The 25207-nt window shown below is 47.6% G+C and overlaps 1 protein-coding gene across 1 annotated transcript in view; it reads left to right on the plus strand.

Annotated features, from left to right (window-relative positions):
- The window catches only part of LOC121284312 (protocadherin-16-like), a 178983-nt gene that overhangs the window by 11288 nt on the left and 142488 nt on the right, over nucleotides 1–25207 (plus strand). Inside the window, exons 2-6 of the mRNA XM_041199699.1 lie at nucleotides 3529–3717; nucleotides 7057–7288; nucleotides 11104–11340; nucleotides 13578–14582; nucleotides 18238–18425. Of these exons, the coding sequence (XP_041055633.1) occupies nucleotides 3529–3717; nucleotides 7057–7288; nucleotides 11104–11340; nucleotides 13578–14582; nucleotides 18238–18425 (1851 nt within the window). The remainder of the gene's footprint in view (nucleotides 1–3528; nucleotides 3718–7056; nucleotides 7289–11103; nucleotides 11341–13577; nucleotides 14583–18237; nucleotides 18426–25207) is intronic.

Raw genomic sequence — 25207 nt, forward strand, 5'->3', positions numbered from 1 at the left:
TGCGCTGGTCAAACAAGTACCTAACTATTCTAATCCTATTTTCCGGCACTAGGCCCATACCTTTGTATGCCATGGCATCACAAGTGCACATCCAAATACTTCTTAAATGTTATGAGGGTTTCTGCATCCACCACCCTTTCAGGCAGTGAGTTCCAGATTCCCACCACCCTCTGGGTGAAAAAATTCTTCCTCACATCCCCTCTAAACCTCCTGCCCCTTACCTTAAATCTATTTCCCCTGGTTATTGATCCCTCCACCAAGGGGAAAAGCTCCTTCCTGTCTACCCTATCTATGCCCCTCATAATTTTATACTCTTCAACTATGTTCCCCCTCAATCTCCTCTGCTCCAGGGAAAATAACCCCAGTCTATCCAATCTCTCCTCATAGCTAAAACTCTCCAGCCCAGGCAACATCCTGGTAAATCTCCCCTGCACTCTCTCTAGTACAATCACATCCTTCCTATAATGCAGATCCCAGAACTGCACACAATACTCTAGATGTGGCCTAACCAGCACTTTATACAGTTCCAGCATAACCTCCCTGCTCTTATATTCTGTGCCTCGGCTAATAAAGGTAGGTATCCCATATGCCTTCTTAACCACCTTATCTACCCAGTACCTTAAGGGACCAGTGAACATGCATACCAAGGTCCCTCTGATCCTTGGTATTTCCCAGGGTCCTACCGTTCATCATGTGTAGGTGGTTAGTCTCTTATCAAAACAAACAATTTTTTATTCAGGCTCCCTTCAAGCATCTACTCCTTTAATAGAATTTTTAAAATGTCAATCAAATTGCGAATTTAGCGGCCCTACTGAGATGATTATAGCTTTTGAAACTCAGCCAAGCATTCATAATAAAATAATAGCCCTTGGGGAAACTGTGACTAGATGGTCATGACTTTTTTATAACCTATAACTGTCAATAAAAGCAGTCCAGCGGAGGGTTTTTTTAACTCTCGCTGACAGCTTTAGCCTGTTTTTTAATTCATGTTCAAAGAATAGAGGACTTAAAGAACTTCATATTATGATACCTAGACAGCACTTACCTGTTCTACAAGAGCATTTACATAAACTGCATAAATTTGTGACTCCCAAAAGGCACCAAGACCTTTGCAACATCCAAAATGGAGTCTGTTTTGAACTCAGTCCCAAATTCAAATGGCCCTGCTGAGCTCAGTTTTCTGTCTGTATCAATGATGCCACACCCCCTTCTCCCTGTTGGCAAAAATTGGATCTATTGGAAAATGAGGTGGGATTTTAATGTCCATGTCCTGCCCACCATTTTGAATTGTCTGCAGAGCTTTCCTGACTCTGCAAAAATCTGGCCCTTTGTCTGTCTCTCTCTCTCTTTCTCTCCCTAGATGCCAAAACCTGTATTATTGTTCACCAGTGTGAGAGGTAGTCTCAGTAAAGGGACAACACTGTGTTAGGGGTTTGTGCCAGAAGGTCAATGCTGTGGTAGCAGTGTGAACATGCTTGCAGAAAACATTAGAATGGAAAAATCAAATCACATCAGTTTGAAGTGGTCCATCAAGGGCAGTTTTGCTGAGCTGGATCCTGTTTAATTTGTGGTGTGTTGATTTTGCCAATCTCAGTTGGTTTCAATCCTTTCTAACCTAGATTGCTGGGAATGAGAAAATTCTCACAGAGTGCGACTGTGGATGATATTTGAGAAAATACTAATATGTTTTACTGCACTTTAAACCAGCGGAGAGTTAAATTCTATTGTGTGTCCACCAATCCCAGAATTAAGGGCCCTTGCTTTGTAAAATGGCCAGATCAGGGAGTTGAACCAGCTGCAATCTTGTTAAACAAACATATCATGCTTTTTAAACAGAACTGCTTGCAATCTTGTGATGGTCTGGCGGTTTGAGAGAGCATTATTCCTGACTGTAATAGAGGGAATGTAAACTGCTTGAATCAGAATGTCGAGTCTGAGCTGATATTTGGGTCTTTGAAATCGCTCCCAAGGACCTTGTCATTGTGTATTTCAGTTTTTCTCCTGCTTGACTAGACTCAATGACTAGGCCTCATCTCGTGTAATCAGAGCACTATCGAACCTTGATCCCACAGTGAAAGCTGTGCCTACCTGTAAATGGCATTCCTGATGTCTGGATTCTGGGTCCAGTTGTTAGAAGCCTAGCCCTGGATCCAGGGATTGGAGATGGGGACCATGCTGCTGGGACCAGGTGTCAGATGACTGGATAATTGTATCCTGCTTCAACTCGCTATAGAGAGTGAATGTGGCATTATCAAGACTAGAGCCATTCACCTGCCCAGTCAATGGTGGGGCCATTGAATAAAGTAGTTCATTTGGTCCATCATAGTTACATTGTCAGTTTGTGCAGTTTCTGTTGTGTCCATCCAAGCCCAATGGTTAAACCTTTTTGTTGCAAAATCTGTGTGAATCTTCAAACCCCTCTCTGCACTTTCTGTCAGGAGACAAACTCTTCATCTGCTGACTGAGCCCAATCTCAGCTCCACACTGCCCCTTGCTGTCTTCTCTCTCACTTTGTCCTCTATTTCATCCCTGCCTTTTCAGTTAGTGTCCCTCTCCACTCGCCTCTCATTCACCCCACACTCCTTACCATGTCCCACTGACCATGCCCCCCTCCTGCCCATTTCCCCCCCTCCCAACCCCGGTTCACCCCATCCACTTTTTCTCAGGTTGGTGGAACTCATTAGCACTTTTCTTTTTTATAATTCTCATCTCTCAAACCCTTTCAAATCTCTCCATGGCCCTACTCCTTCCAATCTTTGTAATCTCCTCCAGCCCCATAAACCTCCGAGATATCTGCCTTCCTCTAATTCTGGCCTCTTATGTACCCCTAATGGTAATCACTCCACCACTGGTGGCTGTGCCTTCAGCTGCCTGTGCTGTTAACTCTGGGACATCCTCCGTACACCTCACATCTCTATCCCGCTTTCCTTCCATCAGATCCTCCTTAAAACCTACCTCTTTGACCAAGCTTTAGGTCACCTGTATTAATATCTCTTTATGTGGCTCGATGTCAAACCCAATGAGGGCTGAGTGAAGCACTTTGAGATGTTTGTTTGCATGAATGGCACTATGAAGGTGATGGTGGATTAGGGAATGTTAACGTTTTCACCATTGCAGTAGATACTGTGCAGAAATTGTTGACCAGAGTTGAGCAAGATTATTGACAACCTTTTTCCTGATAAAGAGGCTAAGTTCAACAGATTTTTCATCGACAAGGGAGTCAAGGCTAATGAGGGATAGGCAGGAAAGTGGAGTTGAGGCCACAATCAGATCAGCAATGATCATATTGAGTGGCAGAGCAGGCTTGAGGGGTTGAATGGTCTAGTTTTTATTTAACTATAATGTAGCTTATTTGATAGCAAATTTAGGATCAGAGAAAACATAAAAACATAGGAGGCCATTCAGTCCATCATGTCCTTGCTGGAGGAGGAACAGTATCTGTCCAATTCAGTTACAGCAATTGATTGGCTCTGGTTCTCCTGTTACATCATCCTGACGCTCACATTTTCATTTCTTTACTCCTCACAGGTCTCGGCCACCGACGCTGACAGTGGAAGTTTTGGCACTATTACTTATTCCATTGGTTCTGGGATTGGCAGTTTGGCTCCCACCCAATTCATTATCGACCAACACACGGGAAGAATCTGCACCACAAAAAACCTGGATCGGGATGAGGGGCCCAAGCATTATGAGTTCACAGTGACAGCAGTCGATGGGGTAAGAAATATCGTCAAATCTTCAACCTTGACTCAACCAGATCTGAAACTTACCCAATCATAAGATGATCAGTGTTTGTTAGGGACGGTGTAGAGGGGGCTTTACTCTGTATCTAACCCTGTGCTGTACCTGTCCTGGGAGTGTTTGATGGGGACGGTGTAGAGGGAGCTTTACTCTGTATCTAACCCCGTGCTGTACCTGTCCTGGGAGTGTTTGATGGGGACAGTGTAGAGGGAGATTTACTCTGTATCTAACCCTGTGCTGTACCTGCCCTGGGAGTGTTTGATGAGGACAGTGTAGAGGGAGATTTACTCTGTATCTAACCCCGTGCTGTACCTGTCCTGGGAGTGTTTGATGGGGACAGTGTAGATGGAGTTTTACTCTGTATCTAACCCCGTGCTGTACCTGTCCTGGGAGTGTTTGATGAGGACAGTGTAGAGGGAGATTTACTCTGTATCTAACCCCGTGCTGTACCTGTCCTGGGAGTGTTTGATGGGGACAGTGTAGATGGAGTTTTACTCTGTATCTAACCCCGTGCTATACCTGCCCTGGGAGTGTTTGATGGAGACAATATAGAGGGAGCTTTTCTCTGTATCTAACACCATGCTTTACCTGTCCTGGGAGTGTTTGATGAGGACAGCGTAGAAGGAGCTTTATTCTGTATCTAACCCTGTGTTGTACCTGTCGTCGGAATGTTTGATGGGTCAGTGTAGAATGAGTAGTAAAACAGAAAATTTTGGAAGGACTGAGCAGATCTGATGGCATCTGTGGAGAGAGGAACAGAGCTAATATTTCGAAGCCCACCTAACTCTTGTTTAGATCTGGAGAGAGATAGAAATGTGATTAGTTTTATACTGATGAATACTGTTGAAAAATGTTAGGGGAGGGGCAGGTGGAGCAAAATGGGAGGTGAAGAATAGGTTTGAGGATGGAGGAGCTTAAAGTGGCAAAGATTTTGTGGAAAAAGGACCTGGTAAAGTTAGTTATAAAGGAACAAAGCATTGGTCCGGCGTAGGTGTTAATAGCGGAGTAACGGTCAGCTCTGTCTGAAAGAAAAACATGTGAACAAGGCTCTGTCTGATACTAGGGGAAACAAAATACAAAGTGGGAGCCAGAATTCATGGTCTGAAGTTGTTGAGTGCAGGAGGCTGAATAGTGCCCAGTTAGACATGAGCGGCTGTTCCCCCAGCTTATTGTTGGCTTCACTGGAACTCTGTAACAGGCTGAGGAGAGAAATATGAGCATGAGAACAAGATGGTGAACTAAGATGCTTGGAGACTAAATGGAGGTGTTTCCCAAAGCGGTCACCCAGTCTGCGTTTAGCCTTGCCAGTGTTGAGGAGACTGCCTTACGAACAGTCAATACAACAGACTAACTTCAAAGAAGTACAAGTAAATCACTGCTTCACCTGGAAGGAGGTTTTGGTACCTTGGACAGTGAAGAGGGAAGAGTTAAAGGGGCAGGTGTTACACCTCCTGCGATTTCATGGGATAGTGCCGTAGGAAGGGGATGAGCTGTTGAGAGTGATAGAGGAATGGACCAGGGTGTCACAGAGGGAATGGTCCGTTAAGAATGCTGACTGGGAGGGGAGGGGAAGATGTGTTTGGTGGGGGTATCATGCTGGATTTGGCAGAAATGGTGGAGCAAGCTTTTACAGGTTTAAGTAAAGAGAGTTATTTATTCATGCATTCACCCCAAAAGTCTAAATGCTATGTCACTTACACATACACACATACACACACACACACACACACACACACACACACACACACATACAGGGAAGATACAGTTCAAGCGAATAGTTCACTTTTTCAAATTGTAAACAAAAGATTATTTCATAGTTCATGTGTTTGGCTCATCGTGGGAAGAACAGTCATTGCACACCTGGTGAAGGCAGCCTTTTCACTTTGAAAGGTTCGTTTTGGTGGTTTCAATAACTGTAGTCATATATCAGGGATTATTGCAAGATTCTCTGAAAGAAATGGAAGTCATGAAGTTAGTCACTTGTAGTTTTTATCTAACGAGGAGATGAAGTTTCTTTGTAGATGGCTTTGGATAGGAATCAGGCTGGAAGACTTTTTATTGTAATAGTCTCCTGGTTTAAAAAGGTGTGGGTTTACTGACTTCTCTGCTGCTGATATGTTGAAGCTGATGATGTGTAGACTGACTGACCATTTTCTCTCTGGTTCTCAGAATAATAAGGGATTGGTATCAGAAGCTAGTTTCAATCACATGATGGCAAGTTTCAGTGCCTTCCAGTGTTCACATAATGGGTTGGAGTCAGGGTGATTGATACACAATGGGGGAATGATTGACAACCCATCAACATGCCAGCTATGATTAGCTCATTGAGAGACTTAATGTGATCTTCCATCTTCATGGCTCTGACTCATCTGGCAGCCATTGTTTGTTAAAAGTCGTCCATTCAGCTGGTAAGGATTGTCCCTTTTCACCTGAGAAATCCATTTGCATTTTCAAACTTTCCAGAGGCATCTTCAGATGTGAGTTAATCCTTGTGCAGAAATTTTACAGGTCACCTGACCGTTGGCAGCCATCTTAAGTCTTGTTAGTATCCATTTTCAAATAAACCACAGTTCCAGAAAATTCTATACTGAGTACATCCATATTTAAAGTTATGAATAGGACATTCCTTCACTTGGCATGACAGTTAAGACAGTCTAGGGGGTGCTGTAACTGAACTTTCCTGAACCCAGTTGGATTTACAAGCTGAAGTGCTTTGTTTGGCGCTTGCGCTCCCTCACCATTACCCTAGCTCTGGTATCTCGTGCCGGGGGAGCAAGTCTGCAGCTGCTGGTCCCTCGGAATGTGCACCCATACCCAGCCCTCTCCTGTCCTCAAATAGAAAGACAAGTTGATTAACTCCAGGTGCCCTGCCAGGTTCCTTCTGATCCTCCAATGGGAGTGGCCTGAGATGAATTCCTCTGTCACTGCCTTAACCTGTGTGGTCAACCCTCCCCCAAGTCCTTCAGCAAAACCTAGGATTTCACCAGGGTAACACTGAGGAAAGAAATGGGAGATTTTCATCAGGCTGCACCCATTCACCAGGCTGCACCCAATCACCAAGCCACACCCAATCACCAGGCTGCACCCAATCACCAGGCTGCACCCAATCACCAAGCCACACCCAATCACCAGGCTGCACCCATTCATTCTGTGTTTTATATCAGGTAATTAATCACCTTCAAGGTGCCAATCTCAGGGAATGCTGAGTATTGGGGTTGGAGGGGGGAGAGAAGTTTGTAGGTGTCAGGGTCCTGGGGCTTGTCTTGAATTCATCCAGGTATCTGATCTCAGCCTGTAATTCTGCCTCTCCTACAGGGTGGTCTGAAGTCCATGGCCTATGTGAAAGTTTTCTTGGATGATATCAATGACAACAGACCAGTGTTCTATCCGGTTCAGTATGCAGCCAGCCTCAGCACACAGAGTTTACCTGGAACCACAGTGCTTAGGGTCTCTGCATTTGACAAGGATGGTGGGAGGAATGGCAAAGTGACGTATCGGATTCTCTCCGGGAATCTGCTATCTTTATTCACACTCAACAGAGACACAGGTAAGTGTGTTTGTGTCACAGATTCTAGTGTGTCTGATGAATATATTGAAATAGGCCATTCAGCTCAAGTGCATGCACAGCAACCCCAGCTGTATCCCCAGGTCCCTTTCTCCCATTCCCTCCATCCAACATATCCAACCCATGGTGCTGTGTAAATGCTGTGATCTCCCCTGACCCCAGACCCACTGGCAATGCCTGAACAGAGATTCCCAATGTTTCCTGAGCTTCAGAGATTGAGACTGAAGCTACAGAAAGTGGTGGTGTCCTTCACCTAGTTGAACCACTGTGTCTCTGTGGCCTTGTCCTTATCACAGTTAAAAAGCCCTTTGACTCCGGGAGATTCTTTCACAGAAACATTGCTAATGTTTCTCATCATGTCCGGTAGTTTTTGTTGGGAAGTTTCCTGCCCTCTGGGAACTTCCTGTTTAACATTCTGTCTCCCGTGAGCAGCTGTGAGAAACTTATTGTTCTGTTCAGAACACGTGAAAACCCCCCCATGTATTTTGAATGAGTTGTTGACAGGGAAACTTGCCTCCCAGCTGATATTCAATCTAGTTCCACCTCTCTTTCTCTCTCTCTCTTACTCTCTAATTATTTGTCTCTCCGTTTCTCTCTCTCTCTCTTTCTCTCCCTTTCTCTCCTTCTCTCCCTCACCTCTTAACTTCAGGAGACATTCTTCATTGCCTTATAGAACTAATTAGCCTAATTAAAGGAGGACTTATTCAGAATTCTGCTCCTCAGAGTGGACATGGAAAGACTGAATTCCGGCTGGGATCTTAACCCACCCGACTCTAAATAGAGGTCACGGTGGGATCTGGAGGACATAAAGCATGGATGGTCTCTTTGACTTTATCAAAGCAGGTGCAAGACCACACTGCACTGACCCCTCCCCACAGTGTGTGCACTGTACTGACCCCTCCCCACAGAGGGCGCACTGTACTGACCCCTCCCCACAGTGTGCGCACTGTACTGACCCCTCCCCACAGAGGGCGCACTGTACTGACCCCTTCCCACAGAGTGTGCACTGTACTGACCCCTCCCCACAGTGTGCGCACTGTACTGACCCCTCCCCACAGTGTGCGCACTGTACTGACCCCTCCCCACAGTGTGTGCACTGTACTGACCCCTCCCCACAGAGTGCACACTGTACTGACCCCTCCCCACAGAGGGCGCACTGTACTGACCCCTCCCCACAGTGTGCGCACTGTACTGACCCCTCCCCACAGTGTGCGCACTGTACTGACTCCTCCCCACAGTGTGCGCACTGTACTGACCCCTCCCCACAGTGTGCGCACTGTACTGACCCCTCCCCACAGAGGGCGCACTGTACTGACCCCTTCCCACAGAGTGTGCACTGTACTGACCCCTCCCCACAGTGTGCGCACTGTACTGACCCCTCCCCACAGTGTGCGCACTGTACTGACCCCTCCCCACAGTGTGTGCACTGTACTGACCCCTCCCCACAGAGTGCACACTGTACTGACCCCTCCCCACAGAGGGCGCACTGTACTGACCCCTCCCCACAGTGTGCGCACTGTACTGACCCCTCCCCACAGTGTGCGCACTGTACTGACTCCTCCCCACAGTGTGCACACTGTACTGACCCCTCCCCACAGTGTGCGCACTGTACTGACCCCTTCCCACAGTGTGCGCACTGTACTGACCCCTTCCCACAGAGTGTGCACTGTACTGACCCCTCCCCACAGTGTGTGCACTGTACTGACCCCTCCCCACAGAGTGCACACTGTACTGACCCCTCCCCACAGTGTGCGCACTGTACTGACCCCTCCCCACAGAGTGCACACTGTACTGACCCCTCCCCACAGAGGGCGCACTGTACTGACCCCTCCCCACAGAGGGCGCACTGTACTGACCCCTTCCCACAGTGTGCGCACTGTACTGACCCCTCCCCACAGAGGTCGCACTGTACTGACCCCTCCCCACAGAGTGCGCACTGTACTGACCCCTCCCCTCAGAGTGCGCACTGTACTGACCCCTCCCCACAGAGTGCGCACTGTACTGACTCCTCCCCACAGAGTGCACATTGTATTGACCCCTCCCCACAGATTGCGCACTGTACTGACCCCTCCCCACAGAGTGCTCACTGTACTGACCCCTCCCCACAGATTGCGCACTGTACTGACCCCTCCCCTCAGAGTGCTCACTGTACTGACCCCTCCCCACAGAGGGCGCACTGTACTGACCCCTCCCCTCAGAGTGCTCACTGTACTGACCCCTCCCCACAGAGGGCGCACTGTACTGACCCCTCCCCTCAGAGTGCTCACTGTACTGACCCCTCCCCACAGAGGGCGCACTGTACTGACCCCTCCCCACAGAGGGCGCACTGTACTGACCCCTCCCCTCAGAGTGCTCACTGTACTGACCCCTTCCCACAGTGTGCGCACTGTACTGACCCCTCCCCACAGAGGGCGCACTGTACTGACCCCTCCCCACAGAGTGCACACTGTACTGACCCCTCCCCACAGAGTGCTCACTGTACTGACCCCTCCCCACAGATTGCGCACTGTACTGACCCCTCCCCACAGAGTGCTCACTGTACTGACCCCTCCCCACAGAGGGCGCACTGTACTGACCCCTCCCCACAGAGTGCACACTGTACTGACTCCTTCACACAGTCAGTGTGAAGAATTTGGGGTTAGTGCTGGATGCTGTCTGAGGGAGCAGTTCGAGTGTCCTAGGAACATGAGACTAGGAGTTAGGAGGTGGAGGAGGTCATCGAGCCTGATCCACTATTCAACAGGATCATGGCTGATCTGGTTGTGTCGGAACTCCATCTCCCTGTCTGACCCCATAAGCCTTGACTTGCTTGGCTATCAAAAATCTGTCTAAGTCTGCTTTGAATAAACTTAATGACCGAGCCTGCACTGCTTTGTGAGAAGAGTATTCCACATAATAACATTCTTCTCTCATTGATCTACCCCCCTGCTGTCTAATTTTGTCATTGATTCCATGTTTCATGAAAACACTTTGGAATTGAGTCTATGTGTTCACACAGGACGGTTAGAATTACAGTGTCTTTTATGTGTCGTGTCATACGTACTATGCTGAGAGGGCTCCAGGTCATGGCAGGTGCAGAAAATGCCTCTAAGTGGGTCCCATAGTCACGCCTTACAGCATTCTTTGTTGTAAATGTCACTGGATATTGGCCATGTCTCCTGTACAACTAACTCTCTTCCTCTTCCTCTGCCTTTGGCAATTTCCTGCATCAGTTAAAAAGCTTTACACACATGCCAAAAAATACTATGGTGTATGCAGCAAATGGCTCCCTGATTTGGGACCATCAGGCTGTGGCCTGTGATTCAGGCGCACTGCGGGACTGACAGCACCTCAAACCGGCAGCAGGTAGAAGACACTTTGCAGTCCGCTATTGTCCAGTGCTCAGTGCAGTGAGGGCGTTTGCTGTCCTTGGGTCAGAATGTACTCTCATTGTTTTGGTAACAGGAATTACACTCTGCCTTTTCCAACAGGAAGCCCACAGAACAAGTATAAAAATAAAATTGCAAAAATAACTAATCAGATGCTCTCTAGAAGTTCAGCAAAAGGAAGAAAACAATTCTTCTTTCTTCAAGATTTCTTATGGTCAAAACATCAGAATCTGTCTGATGAGGGGTTCCTGATAGGGGGAGGGGTTGTGTTATGTGCAAAGAGTGTGAATTGTGGTCAGGGGTTAGGGTCAGGGGTTAAGGGTTATTGTGCACTGTGTGCAGCATCTGTGTATAAGAGGGGGAGTTGAGCCAGTGATTGTGGTTCTCAGACCAATTCTCTGAATTCGATGACATGAATTCCTCCCACAGGAGTCCTTTCACTCGTTGCTCATTTACAAGGCAAAGCAGACACGGTGCAGCGACTGGTCATATCTGCACAGGACGCAGGTGGTCTCATGTCACTGGTCAATGCCATGGTGAATATCAGCATCGTCTCAGGTACAATTTCGCCACCGCTCTTCGAACAAGCCCAGTACTTTTTCACAATCCCTGAAGATGTCAGGAGAGGATCACATATCGGCTCTGTCAGAGCTCTAAACTCCCCAGGTGAGAATCGGGAAAAAACTCCCCAGGTGAGAGTGAAAAGCTGCAATAAGAAGGAAATTTGGTATCACTGTTCAGGCAAAGCTGACGTGGATCCTAGTGGAGAATCGCCCTGGACCTCTACCTGCCTAAAACCTTGGACCTATAGAAAAGCAAAATATTATGAATGCTGGAAATCTGAGTAATGAGTAATTCCAGCTTTGGGTGGTATTTTTTATTTTATCTCTCATGTCACCCTCTTCTTTCAAATGACCATCAAACCACCCAACAGTAGTGTAGATCATGTGGATGCCTTCAAGATACTGGCTTCCCATAATTAGCAACAACTTCACTCTGACTGGTCATTGGTCACTCTGAGACCCTTCACTCTGGTGATTGGACTCTCTCAGACCCTTTGCTCTGACTGGTCATTGGTCAGTCTCAGACCCTTCACTCTGACTGCTCATTGGTCAGTTTCAGACCCTTCACTCTGGTGATTGGCCACTCTCAGACCCTTTACTCTGACTGGTCATTAGTCACTCTCAGACCCTTCACTGTGTCTGGTCATTGGTCACTCTCAAACTCTGCACTCTGACTGGTCATTGGTCACTCTCAGACCTTGTCAACAGATGATAGTTAACACAGAAGGGTGTGTGAGACGTTTTGCTAGGAAGAATGAGTAGAGGCAACATAATCTAAATTGAACTTCAGCTACATGGATAGATTGGAGAAGTTGGGACTGTTCTCCAAGAAGAAAAGGTTGAGAGGAGATTTGATCAAAGTGTTCCCATCTGGTTCACTAATTGCCGCTAGGGAAGGAAACCTGGAGTCCTTACCTAGTCTACCCTGCATGTGACTCCAGACTCACCAGCAATGTGGTTGACTCTTAAATGCCCTCTGAACAGGGGCAATTAGGGATGGGCAATAAATGCTGGCCCAGCCAGTGACACCCACATCCCATGAGCGAATTTAAAAAAATTAAAAGGAGTCTGGACAGAGCAGATAGGGAGAAATTGTTCCCATTGGTGGAAGGATCGAGAACCAGAGGGCACAGGTTGAAGGTGATTGACAAAAGAATCAATGGTGACATGAGGAGAAACTTTTCCACACAGCAGTTGGTTCAGGTCTGAAATGCACTGTCTGTGAGTGTGGTGAGGGCAGGTTCAGTTGAGGCTTTCAAGAGGGAATTGGATCATTATCTGAAAAGGAGGAATGTGCAGGGTTACAGGGAGAAGGTGGGGGAATGGCACTGGGTGAGCCAGCACAGACACAGTGGGCCGTGTGTGGCGCTATTCTGTGGAATGATACAATTTTAAAAGAAGTGCAAGAACAGAAAGTTCTGCGGGTGTATGGACACAAATCACTGAAGGTGGCAGGACAAGTTGAGAAAAACACCGTGTCCTTGTCTTTATAAGTAATGTGAGGAATTTATACTGGAACTTGATAAAATACTGGCCTGGTCTCAGCTAGACTATTATGACTAATTCTGGGCACTATACTTCAAGAAGGATGTGAAAATTGTAGAGGTGATTTACTGGAATAGTTCCAGTGAGGGACTTCCATTAATGTGGAGAGACTGAAGAAGCTGAGATTGTTCTTAAAGCAGAGGTTAAAAAGATTTAATGGAGGTGTTCAACATTGTGGAGAGTTTTGTAGACCAAGTAAAAAAAACTTTTAAATGGGAATTGGATAAATACTTGAAAGGAAAGAAATTATAGAGCTATGGGGGAAAGAGCAGGAGTGGGACTAATTGGATGGATCTTTCAAAGAGCTAGCACAGACACGATGGGCCGAATGACCTCCTGTATGATTCTATTTATAATGTCCTTTGAAAATTGTTATTGAATCTACTTTCACCAGCCTTTTCAAGCAGTGCATTCCAGATTATAACAAATGGTTGTACAAAAAAACTTCTCGTCTCCCCCTCTGTATTTTTTGCTGATTCCCTTCAATCTGTGTCCCTCTGGTTACTTATCCTTCTGCCACTGGAAACAGTTTCTCCCTATTCACTTTATCAAGACATCCTTTATCAAAAGGGTGTTAAATTCATATGAGTGCAAAGGAGCAGCAAGTGGGTTAAAGGTCATGTCTGTTGTAATACAATGTTCTATGTGGCAAAAACACAGATAAATTAATGCTACAAAGAGCTGCAGACAGGTGATTGAACAAGGTTTGTAGGTGCAAACCTGAGAAAGATTTTCAGTATTCAGCTGTGTTTTCCTGTTTTAAACTGATTGCCTTATTTATTTTCTGACTGGCAGGTCATTCTGATGCTGTCTCCTACACCATTTCCTCTGGAGACCCCAATGGCTACTTTGCAATTGGTGTTAGCTCAGGCATGATCCGAACAAGCATCCCTCTGGACCATGAATCTCATCCTGTCGTGATTCTGGATATTCAGGCTTGCAGTGGTTCCCCTCCTGCCTACAGCAGTACAAAAGTCAAGATCACAATCTCTGACATCAACGATAACACACCAACATTCCCCACCTCATCTGAGTCCATTCTCGTCCCAGAGAACACAGAAATTGGCTCCGTCATCTATACAGTCAATGCAGAGGATCGAGATAGTGGAGCCAATGGCCAAGTGCAGTTTGACATTGTTTCTAATGCCGAAAGAACTTTCAGCATTGACAGAACCACTGGAAAGCTCCGTGTGATTGGACCTTTGAGCTATGAGATGGTGCCACGTTATGACCTGAAAATTGTGGCCAAAGACAGTGGTGCCCCACAACTCAGCTCCACCTTCACCTTACTGATTCACGTTCAAGATGAGAGCGATAATGCCCCAATCTTCGACACTTTAACCTACAGGGTCGAGGTCAAGGAAGGCACACCCGTTAACACCCGGTTTCTTCAGGTTCGTGCACTGAGCCAGGATAGAGACACCCACATCACTTACCATCTGCGTTCTGATGGAGACTCAGCCAACTTTGGAATTGTGCCTGAAAGTGGTTGGTTATATGTGAAAAGTGCCCTTGATCGTGAAAACAAAGACCTTTTCAGTCTGACTGTTGTGGCTTCTAGTAGTGAGGGTGACCAGAGGAAAACAGGGACAACCATGGTGAGAGTCTGTGTCACTGACGAGAACGACAATGCACCGAAACTCAGTGAGAATCGGTATTTCTTCACAATCCAGGAGAACATACCACCCACATCTCCAATTGGACGAATCCTGGCAACAGATCGAGACCATGGGATAAACAGCAAGCTGACCTACAGACTGTTCCCAGCTCATTCCAGCTTTCACATCAACTCATTGACTGGTAATCAATGCAGACTTGCTTTAGGCAGCAGCATCTTGTTGGATTAATGTCCAGTCAGCCCAGTACTGAACTACAAAGACACCTTACAGGGAGGGGCAACAGCCAGTAACTCCTGAGTTAGAGAGAGAAGAGCAATCAGCCCAGGTTCCTGCTCCTGATCACTGTCCAGTAACCCCTGGGTTAGAGAGAGAGTGGAAATCAGCCCAGGTTCCTGCTCCGGATCACTATCCAGTGATCCATGGGTTAGAGAGAGGGGAAATCACAGAATTGTGACAATGCAGAAGGAGGCCATTCAGCCCATCTTGTTTGCACCAGCTCTCCAAATGAGCATTATGACCTAGTGCCATTGCCCTGCCTTTTCCCTGTACCCCTGCACAGTGTTTCTATTCAAATAAACATCTAATGCCCTCTTGAATGCCTCGATTGAACCTGCCTCCACCACACTTCCAGGCCGTGCATTCCAGACCCAAACCACTCGCTGTGTGAAAAAGTTTTTCTCACATCACATTGCTTCTTTTGCAAATCACTTTAAATCTGTGCCCTCTCGTTCTTGATCCTTTTACGAGCAGGAACAGCTTCTCCCTATTTACTCTGCCCAGCCCCCTCATGATTTTGAACATCTCCATCAAATCTCCTCTCAGCTTCTTCTCTCCAAGGAGAACAGTCCCAACCTCTCCAATCTATCCTCATAGCTGAAGTTTCTCATCTCTGGAACCATTCTTGTAAACCTCTTCTGCCCTCTCTCCAATGTGCTCACATCCTTCCTATGGTGTGGTGCCCAGAACTGTACACAATACTCCAGCTGAGGTCTAATGAGTGTCTTATATAAATTCAGTATAACCTCCCTGCTCTTGCACTCTATGCCCCTATTAATAAAGCCCAGGATACTATATTAACTGCTCTCTCCACCTGTCCTGCCACCTTCAATGATCTATGCATATATACACCCAGGTCCCTCTGCTCCTGCATCCCCTTTAGGGTTTCACCCCTTATTTTATATTGTCTGTCCATGTTCTACCTACCAAAATGCATCACTTCACACTTCTCTGCATTGAACTTCATCTGCCACCTATCTGCCCACTCCACCAATGTGTCAATATCCTTTTGAAGTCCTACACTATCCTCCTCACAGTTAACAATGCTTCCAAGTTTTGGACCATCCTCAAACTTTGAAATTGCCCCCTGCACACTCAAGATCTAGTTCATTAATATATATCAGGAAAAGCAAGGATCCCAATACCGGTCCCTGGGGAACTCCATTACAGACCTTCCTCCAGCCTGAAAAATATCCATTAATCATTACCCTCTGTTTCCTATTACTCAGCCAATTTTGTATCCACGCTGCTACTATCCTTTTTATTCCATGAGATATGGCTTTTCTCACAAGTCTGTTGTGTGGCACTGTATCAAATGCCATTTGGAAGTCCATGTACACCACATCAATAGCATTAACCATGGTTCCTGCTCATGATCACTGTCCAGTGAATCTTGGGTTAGAGAGAGAGAGGAAATCAGCCAGGGTTCCTGCTCCTGTTCACCGTCCAGAAGAGTGGGTGACTGCTTTGCACTGTGAGAGTTTTACATCGCAATACACACAAGTTCCAACATGGAAAAAAGCCTTTCAGTCCCTGTTGACCTTTTCCTCTCCACGTGAACAGGTATTCCAAACCCATAGTTCCACCTTTTTCTGAAATATCTTCAGCTTCATTGGCTTTCTCAGCCCAATAATCCAGCCTGGAATGTTTAGAGGATTGAGTCTCAATCACGAACTATTCCCTTTCAAAAGGACATTATATAAATACTTGAAGGGAGAGATTTGTAGGAGAAAGACAACTGAGTAGCTCTTTCACAGAGCCCAATGGACCATAGAGAGAACCAGAGCCAGATTTGCAGCTGGAAGGAGGCCATTCAGTCCCTCAAGCCTACCCCACCATTCAATAAGATCATGGCTGATCTGCCCCAGGCCTCAACTCCTCTCTCATGCCTGTTCCTCATAGCCCTCAACTCCCTGACATTTCAAAAATCTATCTACCTCCTCTTTAAATACTTTCAGTGATCAGCCTCCACAGCTCACTGAGGTAGAGAATTCCAGATATTTTCTACCCTCTGAGACAAGAAGTTCCTTCCCATCTCAGTTATAAATCAGTGTCCACTTATTCTGTAACTGTGTCCCCTAGTTCGAGATTCCTCCACTAGTGGAAACATCTCAACATCTACCCTGTCAATGCCCCTCAGAATCTTGTACATTTCAATAGGATCACCCCTCATTCTTCTAAACTCTAATGAATAAAGGCCTAACCTGTTTAGCCGTTCTTGATTAGTCAACCCCTTCATTCCTGGAATCAGCCTAGTGAATCTCTTTTGAGCTGCCTCCAATGCCAGTAAATCCTTTCTTAAATACGGGGATCAAACCTGTACATAGTACACTGGATGCGGTCTCACCAACACCCTGTACAGTTGTAACAAGACTTCCCTATTTTTAAATTCCAACCCCCTAGCAATACAGGCCAAAATTCCATTTGCCTTCTTAATTACTTGCTGCACCTGCACGTTAACCTTTGGTGTTTCATGCGCAGGAACACCCAGATCCCTCTGTGCTGCACTTTTCTGGAGTCTCTCTCCATTTAAATAATATTCTGCCTTTTGATTCTTCCTACCAAAGTGCAGGACCTCACACTTTCCTACATTAAACTCCATCTGCCAAGTTTTTGCCCACTCATTCAACCTGTCTATATCCCCTTGTAGATTCCTTATGTCCTCATCACAACATGCCCTCCCACCTATTTTTGTATCATTGGCAAATTTGGATACATTACACTCTGACCCCTCCTACAAGTCATTAATATAGATAGTAATTGAGGCCCTAGGGCTGATCCTTGTGGCACTCAACTAGTTACATCTTTCCAACCTGAAAAAGACCCATCAATCCCAAATTTCTGTCTTCTGTGTGTTAACCAATCCTCAATCCATGCTAATACATTACCCCCAATACCGTGACCTCTCATCGTGTGCAATAACCTTTTATGTGGCACCTTATCGAATGCCTTCTGGAAACACACATACACTACATCTACCAGTTCCCCTTTATCAACTCTGCTTGTTATATCCTCAAAGAACTCCAGCAAATTTGTCAATCCTGATTTCCCTTTCACAAAACCATGTTGACTCTGTTTGATTGTGTTAAACTTTTCTAAATGTCCAGTTATTTCTTCCTTAATAATGGACTCCAGCATTTTCCCAATGACAGATGTTAGGCTGACTGTCCTATAGTTTCCTGCTTTTTGTCTCCCTCCCTTCTTGAACATTATATTACTGAGGGAAGGTTTATGAGTACATTCCCACTGGGGACAGAGCTTCCCCCCCCAACCCCCCCCAACCTGGGGACAGAGCTTTCCCCCCCCCACCCCCCCCCCAGCCAGGGGACAGAGCTTCCCCCACCACCCCCCCAGCCTGGGGACAGAGCTTCCCCCCACCCCCCCCAGCCAGGGGACAGAGCACTGCGCAGCCAGGGATGGTGCCAGAGCCTTTGCTGTCCGAATGGTCAGTCCTCTGCTGAACGAGGAGAATCTATGCTTGGAAATCAGAGTAAAGTTTGAAATCTTCAACACGCTCATTTTTTGAAGTACCTGTGATTTCCTCTTCGTTCTGTTTCCAGGTGAGATAAGCTCGAGGGTGACCTTTGATCGAGAGGTCCAGGCCAGTCACCAGGTCACGGTGCTGGTTCAAGATGGTGGCACTCCTCCACGCACTGTCACTGGCTCAGTCTATGTCATGGTGTTGGATGAGAATGATAATTCCCCGACCTTCACCAACATACCAGTGGGAAAGGACCTTGTTGTTCAGGTAAGAACAACCCCCAGTTCACTGGGTTTATCGCGCTTTGCCAGATGTCAGATGAAATATACAAGATCCTGAACGGCCTTGACAAGGTGGACATGGAAAGGATGTTTCCTCTTGTGGGTGAGTCCAGAACTAGGGGGCACTGGTTTAAAATTAGGGGTCACCCTTTTAGGACAGAGATGAGGAGAAATTGTTTTCTCCCAGAGAGTTGTGCGACTTCTGGCTCAGAAGGTGGTGGAACTGGGGTAACTGGATAATTTTAAGGCAGAGGTAGATTCTTGGAAAAAGCAGGTCTGACAGCATCTGTGGAGAGAAACAGAGTTAACGTTTCGAGACTGTATGACTCTTCTTCAGAACTAAAGAGAAGTAGAAATGTGATGAAATTTATACTGTTTAAGGGAGGTGGAGTAGGTGAAGCTGGATAGAGGGGCAGTGATAGGTGGGGGTAAAGGGGAGATTGACAGGGATGTCATGGACACAAGGTGAAAGGGTTGTTAATAGCGGTGATACTGGCTGAAGGAGGTGCTAATGGTGATGAAGTGAGGAGAGCAGAATGTGATAATGGTCAGACCAGGGGAAGCTCTCTGGACAGGGACAGATGCCCGAGTGGGGGTGGGGTGGAGGGAGAGGATGGTGGTGGGAAAAAAGATTGAAAATGGGGTAATAACTGGGGATAACACAATGAATAAAAATGAATAACAATATCACATTCTGCTTTCCACTCTTACTGTCACCATTAGAGAGCAAAGAGGGGATATGAGAAAGCTCTGGATGGTAAAAGTAGGAAAATCCCAAGATATTCTATAAGTATATCAATGGGAAGAGGATAACCAGAGAAAGAGTAGGGCCCATAAGGGACCAAGGGGGCAATCTATGGGTGGAGCCAGAGGACATCGCTAGAGTGTTGAATGAAGACTTCACATCCGTCTTCACCCAAGAGAATGAGGATGAAGGTATCGGACTCGGGGAGAGAGACTGTGAGGTTCTTGAGCAAATTGATATAGGGAGTGACAAGGTATTGGAGGTGTTGACAGGCTTAAAAGTGGACAAATCTCCAGGTCCAGATGATTTGTGTCCCAGACTGCTGTGGGAGGCAAGGGAGGAGATCGCAGGGGCTCTGACCCATATTTTTAATTCCTTTCTGGCCACGGGGGAGGTGCCAGAGGACTGGAGAACAGCTAATGTGGTTCCACTATTTAAGAAGGGTTGTAGAGATAAGCCAGGGAACTACAGACCAGTGAGTCTCATGTCAGTGGTAGGGAAACTATTGGAGAAATTTCTGAAGGAGAGAATCTGTCTCCACTTGGAGAGGCAAGGTTGATCAGGGATAGTCAGCATGGCTTTGTCAGAGGGAGGTCATGCCTAACAAATTTGATTGAATTTTTTGAGGAGGTGATCAGGTGTGTAGATGAGGGTAGTGTAGTTGATGTAGTTTATATGGATTTCAGCAAAGCCATTGACAAGGTCCCACATGGGAGACTTATAAAGAAGGCAAATGCACATGGGATTCAGGGTAATTTGATAAGGTGGATTCAAAATTTGCCTAGTTGTAGGAAGCAGAGAGTGATGACAAGGATGCTTTAGTGACTGGAAGCCAGTGTCCAGTGGTGTACCATAGGGATCTGTGCTGGGTCCCCTATTATTCGTCATTTATATAAGCGACATAGATGACTATGTCGGGGGCAGGATTAGTAAGTTTGCGGATAACACAAAGATTGGCCAGCTGGTTAACAGTGAGGTTGAGTGTCTTGGGCTACAGGAAGATATAGACGGGATGGTCAAATGGGCAGATAAATGGCAGATGGAATTTGACCCTGAAAAGTGTGAGGTGATACACTTTGGAAGGAGTAATTTGACAAGGAAGTATTCAATGAACGGCATGACACTAGGAAGTTCTGAGGAACAAAGGGACCTTGGTGTGTGTGTCCATAGATCTCTGAAGGTGGAGGGGCATGTTAGTGGGGTGGTGAAAAAGACATATGGGACAATTGTCTTTATCAATCAAGGCATAGATTACAAAAGTAGGGAGGTCATGTTGGAGTTGTATAGAACCTTGGTGAGGCCACAGCTGGAGTACTGGGTGCAGTTCTGGTCACCACATTATAGGAAAGATGTGATTGCACTGGAGGGGGTGCAGAGGAGATTCACCAGGATGTTGCCTGGGATGAAACATTTAAGTTATGAAGAGAGGTTGGATAGACTTGGGTTGTTTTTGTTGGAGCAGAGAAGACTGAGGGGCGACCTGATCGAGGTGTACAAGATTATGAGGGGCATGGACAGGGTGGATAGGGAGCAGCTGTTCCCCTTAGTTGAAGGGTCAGTCACAAGGGGACACAAGTTCAAGGTGAGGGGCAGGAGGTTTAGGGGGGATGTGAGGAAAAACTTTTTTACCCAGAGGGTGGTGACGGTCTGGAATGCGCTGTCTGGGAGGGTGGTGGAGGTGGGTTGCCTCACATCCTTTAGAAAGTACCTGGATGAGCACTTGGCACATCATAACATTCAAGGCTATGGGCCAAGTGCTGGGAAATGGGATTAGGTAGGTAGGTCAGGTGTTTCTCACGTGTCAGTGCAGTCTCGATGGGCCAAAGGGCCTCTTCTACACTGTGTGATTGTGTGATTAGCACCTCCTATAGCAGCACCACCACTGCTGACAACCCTATGACCTTTTGATTATGACAGCTATCACAATCTCTGCTTTGCCTCTACCTATCACTGACCTTCTACCCAGCTTCACCTGTCCCACCCCCTTTAACAGTTTATATTTCACCACATTTCTACTTCTCTTTAGTTCTGAAGAAGAGTCATACGGACTTGAAACATTATCTCTGTCTTTCTCTCCACAGTTCTGTCAGACCTGCTGAGTTTTTCCAGGTATTTTTGTTTTTGTTTCAGATTTCCAGCATCCACAGTATTTTGCTTTTATCTATGGAGATAGATTCTTGTTAGGCAAGGGAATCAAAGGTTATCGGGGGTAGATGGGAATGTGGAAAGCGAAACACAAACAGATCAGCCATGATCTTATTGAATGGCAGAGCAGGCTTGAGGGGCCGAATGGCCTCCTTCTGTTCCAAATTTGTATGTTTTCATGTCAAAGGTCAAATACAGCACTAAATCTCAGCTCTTCCTGTTTTATTTGTTGTGGAGAATGCATTGTAACTATTAAATCACTGCAAGGTTTGAAGCGTTAGGAGCACCATTGTCTGGGTTTGGGTTGGGAAGGGAGGGTGCAGGGTGTCCCAGAGTTTGGGAGAATAGAGTGAAATGAATTAATGATCAGATACTTGAGGGGTGAGGAGTCCCTGTTTCACAATAAGAATATCAAGAGAGCCAGAATCGATAGAAAACTTAGAGTTGAGCAGAGGAATGTGAAAGGTTGTGTCGACACTTTCTAAAATCCCTTCAGTATTGGCAAAGTTCAAGAAAAGTAAACAAACAGATTTCAATGCACACAGCCTCAAAATCCTCCTTGTGCAATAGATTTGGTCAGTTAATGAGGACAGCTGGGTCCAAATAAATGCAATACTCACACGCCAAGAATGCTTCTGTGTGTTTTAAGTCTATAAAAACTGCATTTAAAAACAGCCAATCTGGGTTATGTATATTCACTCATGTAATCCTTAACCCAAGAACATTGGAGAAATAAATAATACCCGATTGTTAATGCAAAATCGTATTTGCTTTCTTTGTGGACAAATATTTAAATTTCTCACTTCACTAGATAAATATTCTATTTTAAATTCAACTCGTTCCTCAAATATTTTTGGTTAGTTTTTTAAAAGAATCAGGGCCAGGATTTTACTGCCCACCCGCCTGGCCAGATATTGCGGCGCTGCCAAACTGAACGGAGATTTAAATGACTTGCTGCATCTGCCGGGGATGGGAGACACGCCATGGTGGGGCCTTAAAACTCTGGCTTATGTTTGTTCAGAAAACCCAACTCGCTTGTGCCATTCGGGGTCAGGTTTGTGTGAGACAGAGCGCTAGCGCGAAACAGAGTGCGATCGTGAGACAGAGTGCTAGCGCGAGACAGTGTGCTAACGCGAGACAGAGTGCGAGCGTGAGAAAGTGCGAGCGCGAGACAGAGTGCTAGCGCGAGACAGAGTGCTGGCGCGAGACAGAGTACGAGTGCGAGACAGAGTGCGAGTGCGAGACAGAGTGCGAGACAGAGTGCAAGCGTGAGAAAGTGCGAGCGCAAGACAGAGTGCGAGTGCGAGACAGAGTGTGAGCGTGAGAAAGTGCGAGCGCAAGACAGAGTGCGAGTGCGAGACAGAGTGCGAGTGCGAGACAGAGTGCGAGACAGAGTGCGAGCGTGAGAAAGTGCGAGTGCAAGACAGAGTGCGATTGCGAGACAGAGTGCGAGACAAAGTGCGAGCGTGAGAAAGTGTGAGCGCAAGACAGAGTGCCAGTGCGAGACATAGTGCCAGTGCGAGACATAGTGCCAGTGCGAGACATAGTGCCAGTGCGAGACATAGTGCCAGTGCGAGACAAAGTGCGAGACAGAGCGCGAGACAGAGCGCGAGACAGAAGGTGGAATCGGCCGTGCCTGCTGGCATCGGGTGTGTTTGGTGACGTGAGTGGACAATATGGCGAGAATGTCAAAAATCGGTTTCACAATGTCATGAAACCAGTTTGCGATGGTCCATTCCTCCTTCCGATGGTGGAGCTGTGGCCCCCAGTTCAGAGTTTGGGAACCTCTTTGTGAAACATCTGAATATCCAGCCGGTCGGATCCGACTCCCTCACTGGATCGTCTGCCCCACGTGATTCACAACAGCAAATAAAAGGCCTGCATTTGGCAGCTGTGCTTTGAGGGGAATCGGAGGTTAGTGAACAGCAACGTTGCAAAGTGCTCGTCTGGGTCACTTGTTGGACTTTAAGTTTGAGGCGGGGGCCGGGGGTGGGGGTGGGGAGCTGGGGATGGTGTGGGGGTGGCGTTGCGGGGTGGGGGTGCAGGTGGGGGTGGAGTTGGGTGGATGTGGGGTTGCGGGGTAGGGGTGGGTGTGCGGGGTGGGGGTGGGGTGGGGATGGGGGTTGGGGTGGGGGTGGGGGGGGTGGGGTGCAGAGTGGGGGTGGGGGTGGTGGGTGGGGTGCAGGGTGGGGGTGGGTGTGCGGGATGGGGGTGCAGGTTGGGGGTGGGGGGTGGGGGTGGGTGTGGGTGTGCGGGGTGGGGGGTGGGCGTTCAGGGTGGGGATGGGGGTGGTGGCGCGGGGTGGGGGTGGGGGTGGGGGTGGGGTGGGGGTGCGGGTTGGGGGTTGGGGTGGGGGTGGGGGTGGGGGTGCGGGATGGAGATGGGGGTAGGGGTGGGGGGTGGGCGTTCAGGGTGGGGGTGGGGGTGGGGGTGGGGGTGCGGGATGGAGATGGGGGAAGTGGCCCCACATCAGGGACACCCTTGTATAAAGTGACCAATCCTCTGCAGCTGAGACAGTTCAGGCGCTGCCACATTGAAATGATTGGAGTCGGGTCTCGAGCTTCTCTGCCCAGTCAAGCAACACAGAGGCATGAAAACGCTGCCAAATACTCCAGGGCTTCTCACCCCTCAGGCACAGGCTGCAAACCCACCAGCATTTTAGTGAACTACAGAACAGTTGGATGACTGGGCTCGTTGTACAATCTCCTCGCTAAATCTGGCCATGGGGCAGTCACTGCTGGAGATGCTCACCGCCCCATTGCAATGTCACTATCCCAGTTTGGACCAGTCTCCCCCATGGTTGAAGCTAACAGTGCAGACTTGCAGTGCGGGTTAGGAGAATGTCTGTGCCTGAGCTGAGAGCACAGGATGCAGTCCAATGGGCAAAGCTGCTGCCAATTGGTCAGGTGGGGTTTTGGGCAGCCTGCAGCACACTCATCTCTGGCTCCCCAAGTGGGGGTCAGCTCTCTCAGGGAAGTGTTAAGGAGCTGTCACACTTAACCAGGGCAGGTTCTTTTTACACCCACACTAACCTCGTGTCTCTCTCTTTCACCCTGCAGGAGGAGTACATCAGGAGAATGGAGCCTGGTGACCTAGCTGTGTGCCTGATGGCCTACAGAGAGTGAAGACGATGGAGGAGAGAGAGTGACTGAGGCTCCTGGCTACACAGAGGGAGGAGCAGCAACATCAGGAAGAAGGGGCGGCTGGAGCTCCTGCACACGGCGCTGAAGATTCACAGCGAGACATCACTGGTCAGCGCTTAGTGACACCCAGGGTCTATAGACGCCGCCTGCCATTTCTGGAGATGACTGAAAACCAGTGTTGCCGAAGACAGCACGTCTAGGGAGATGGTTGGTCACATCTGCCACTTACTGCAGGATTTGGCACCAAGGGGACATGGAGGGCATTCACTGCCAGTGGCTGTGAAAGTGACTGTGGAGCTCAATGTTTATGCCAGTGGCTCCTTTCAGGGCTCCACAGGTGACCCTCTATGGGATTTCACAATCCACCACCCACAAATGCATCCATGAGGTTACAGAAGCATCTTCTCCATGGCAACAACTTTATGCATTTCGCCCGGGACCGGGACAGCCAGGATACAAGGGCCATTTGATTCTCCCTGATCTCGGGATTCCCACAGGTACAGGGTGCGATTGACTGCACTCATGTGGCACTCAGGTCTCCATCGCTACACTCGGTGAACTACATCAACCACAAGGGCTTCCACTCACTGAACGTGTAGCTGGTGTGCGACCATCAGAAACACATCCTGCAGGTGTGAGCACGGTTTCCAGGGAGTGTGCATAACGCCTACATCCTGAGTCACTCACAGATCCCTGCAGTCTCCCAGGGTCCACAGAGGCTGCAGGAGGACAAGG

The sequence above is a fragment of the Carcharodon carcharias genome, chromosome 11, assembly GCF_017639515.1.
Source record: "Carcharodon carcharias isolate sCarCar2 chromosome 11, sCarCar2.pri, whole genome shotgun sequence".
In the NCBI taxonomy this organism is placed as follows: Eukaryota; Metazoa; Chordata; class Chondrichthyes; order Lamniformes; family Lamnidae; genus Carcharodon; species Carcharodon carcharias.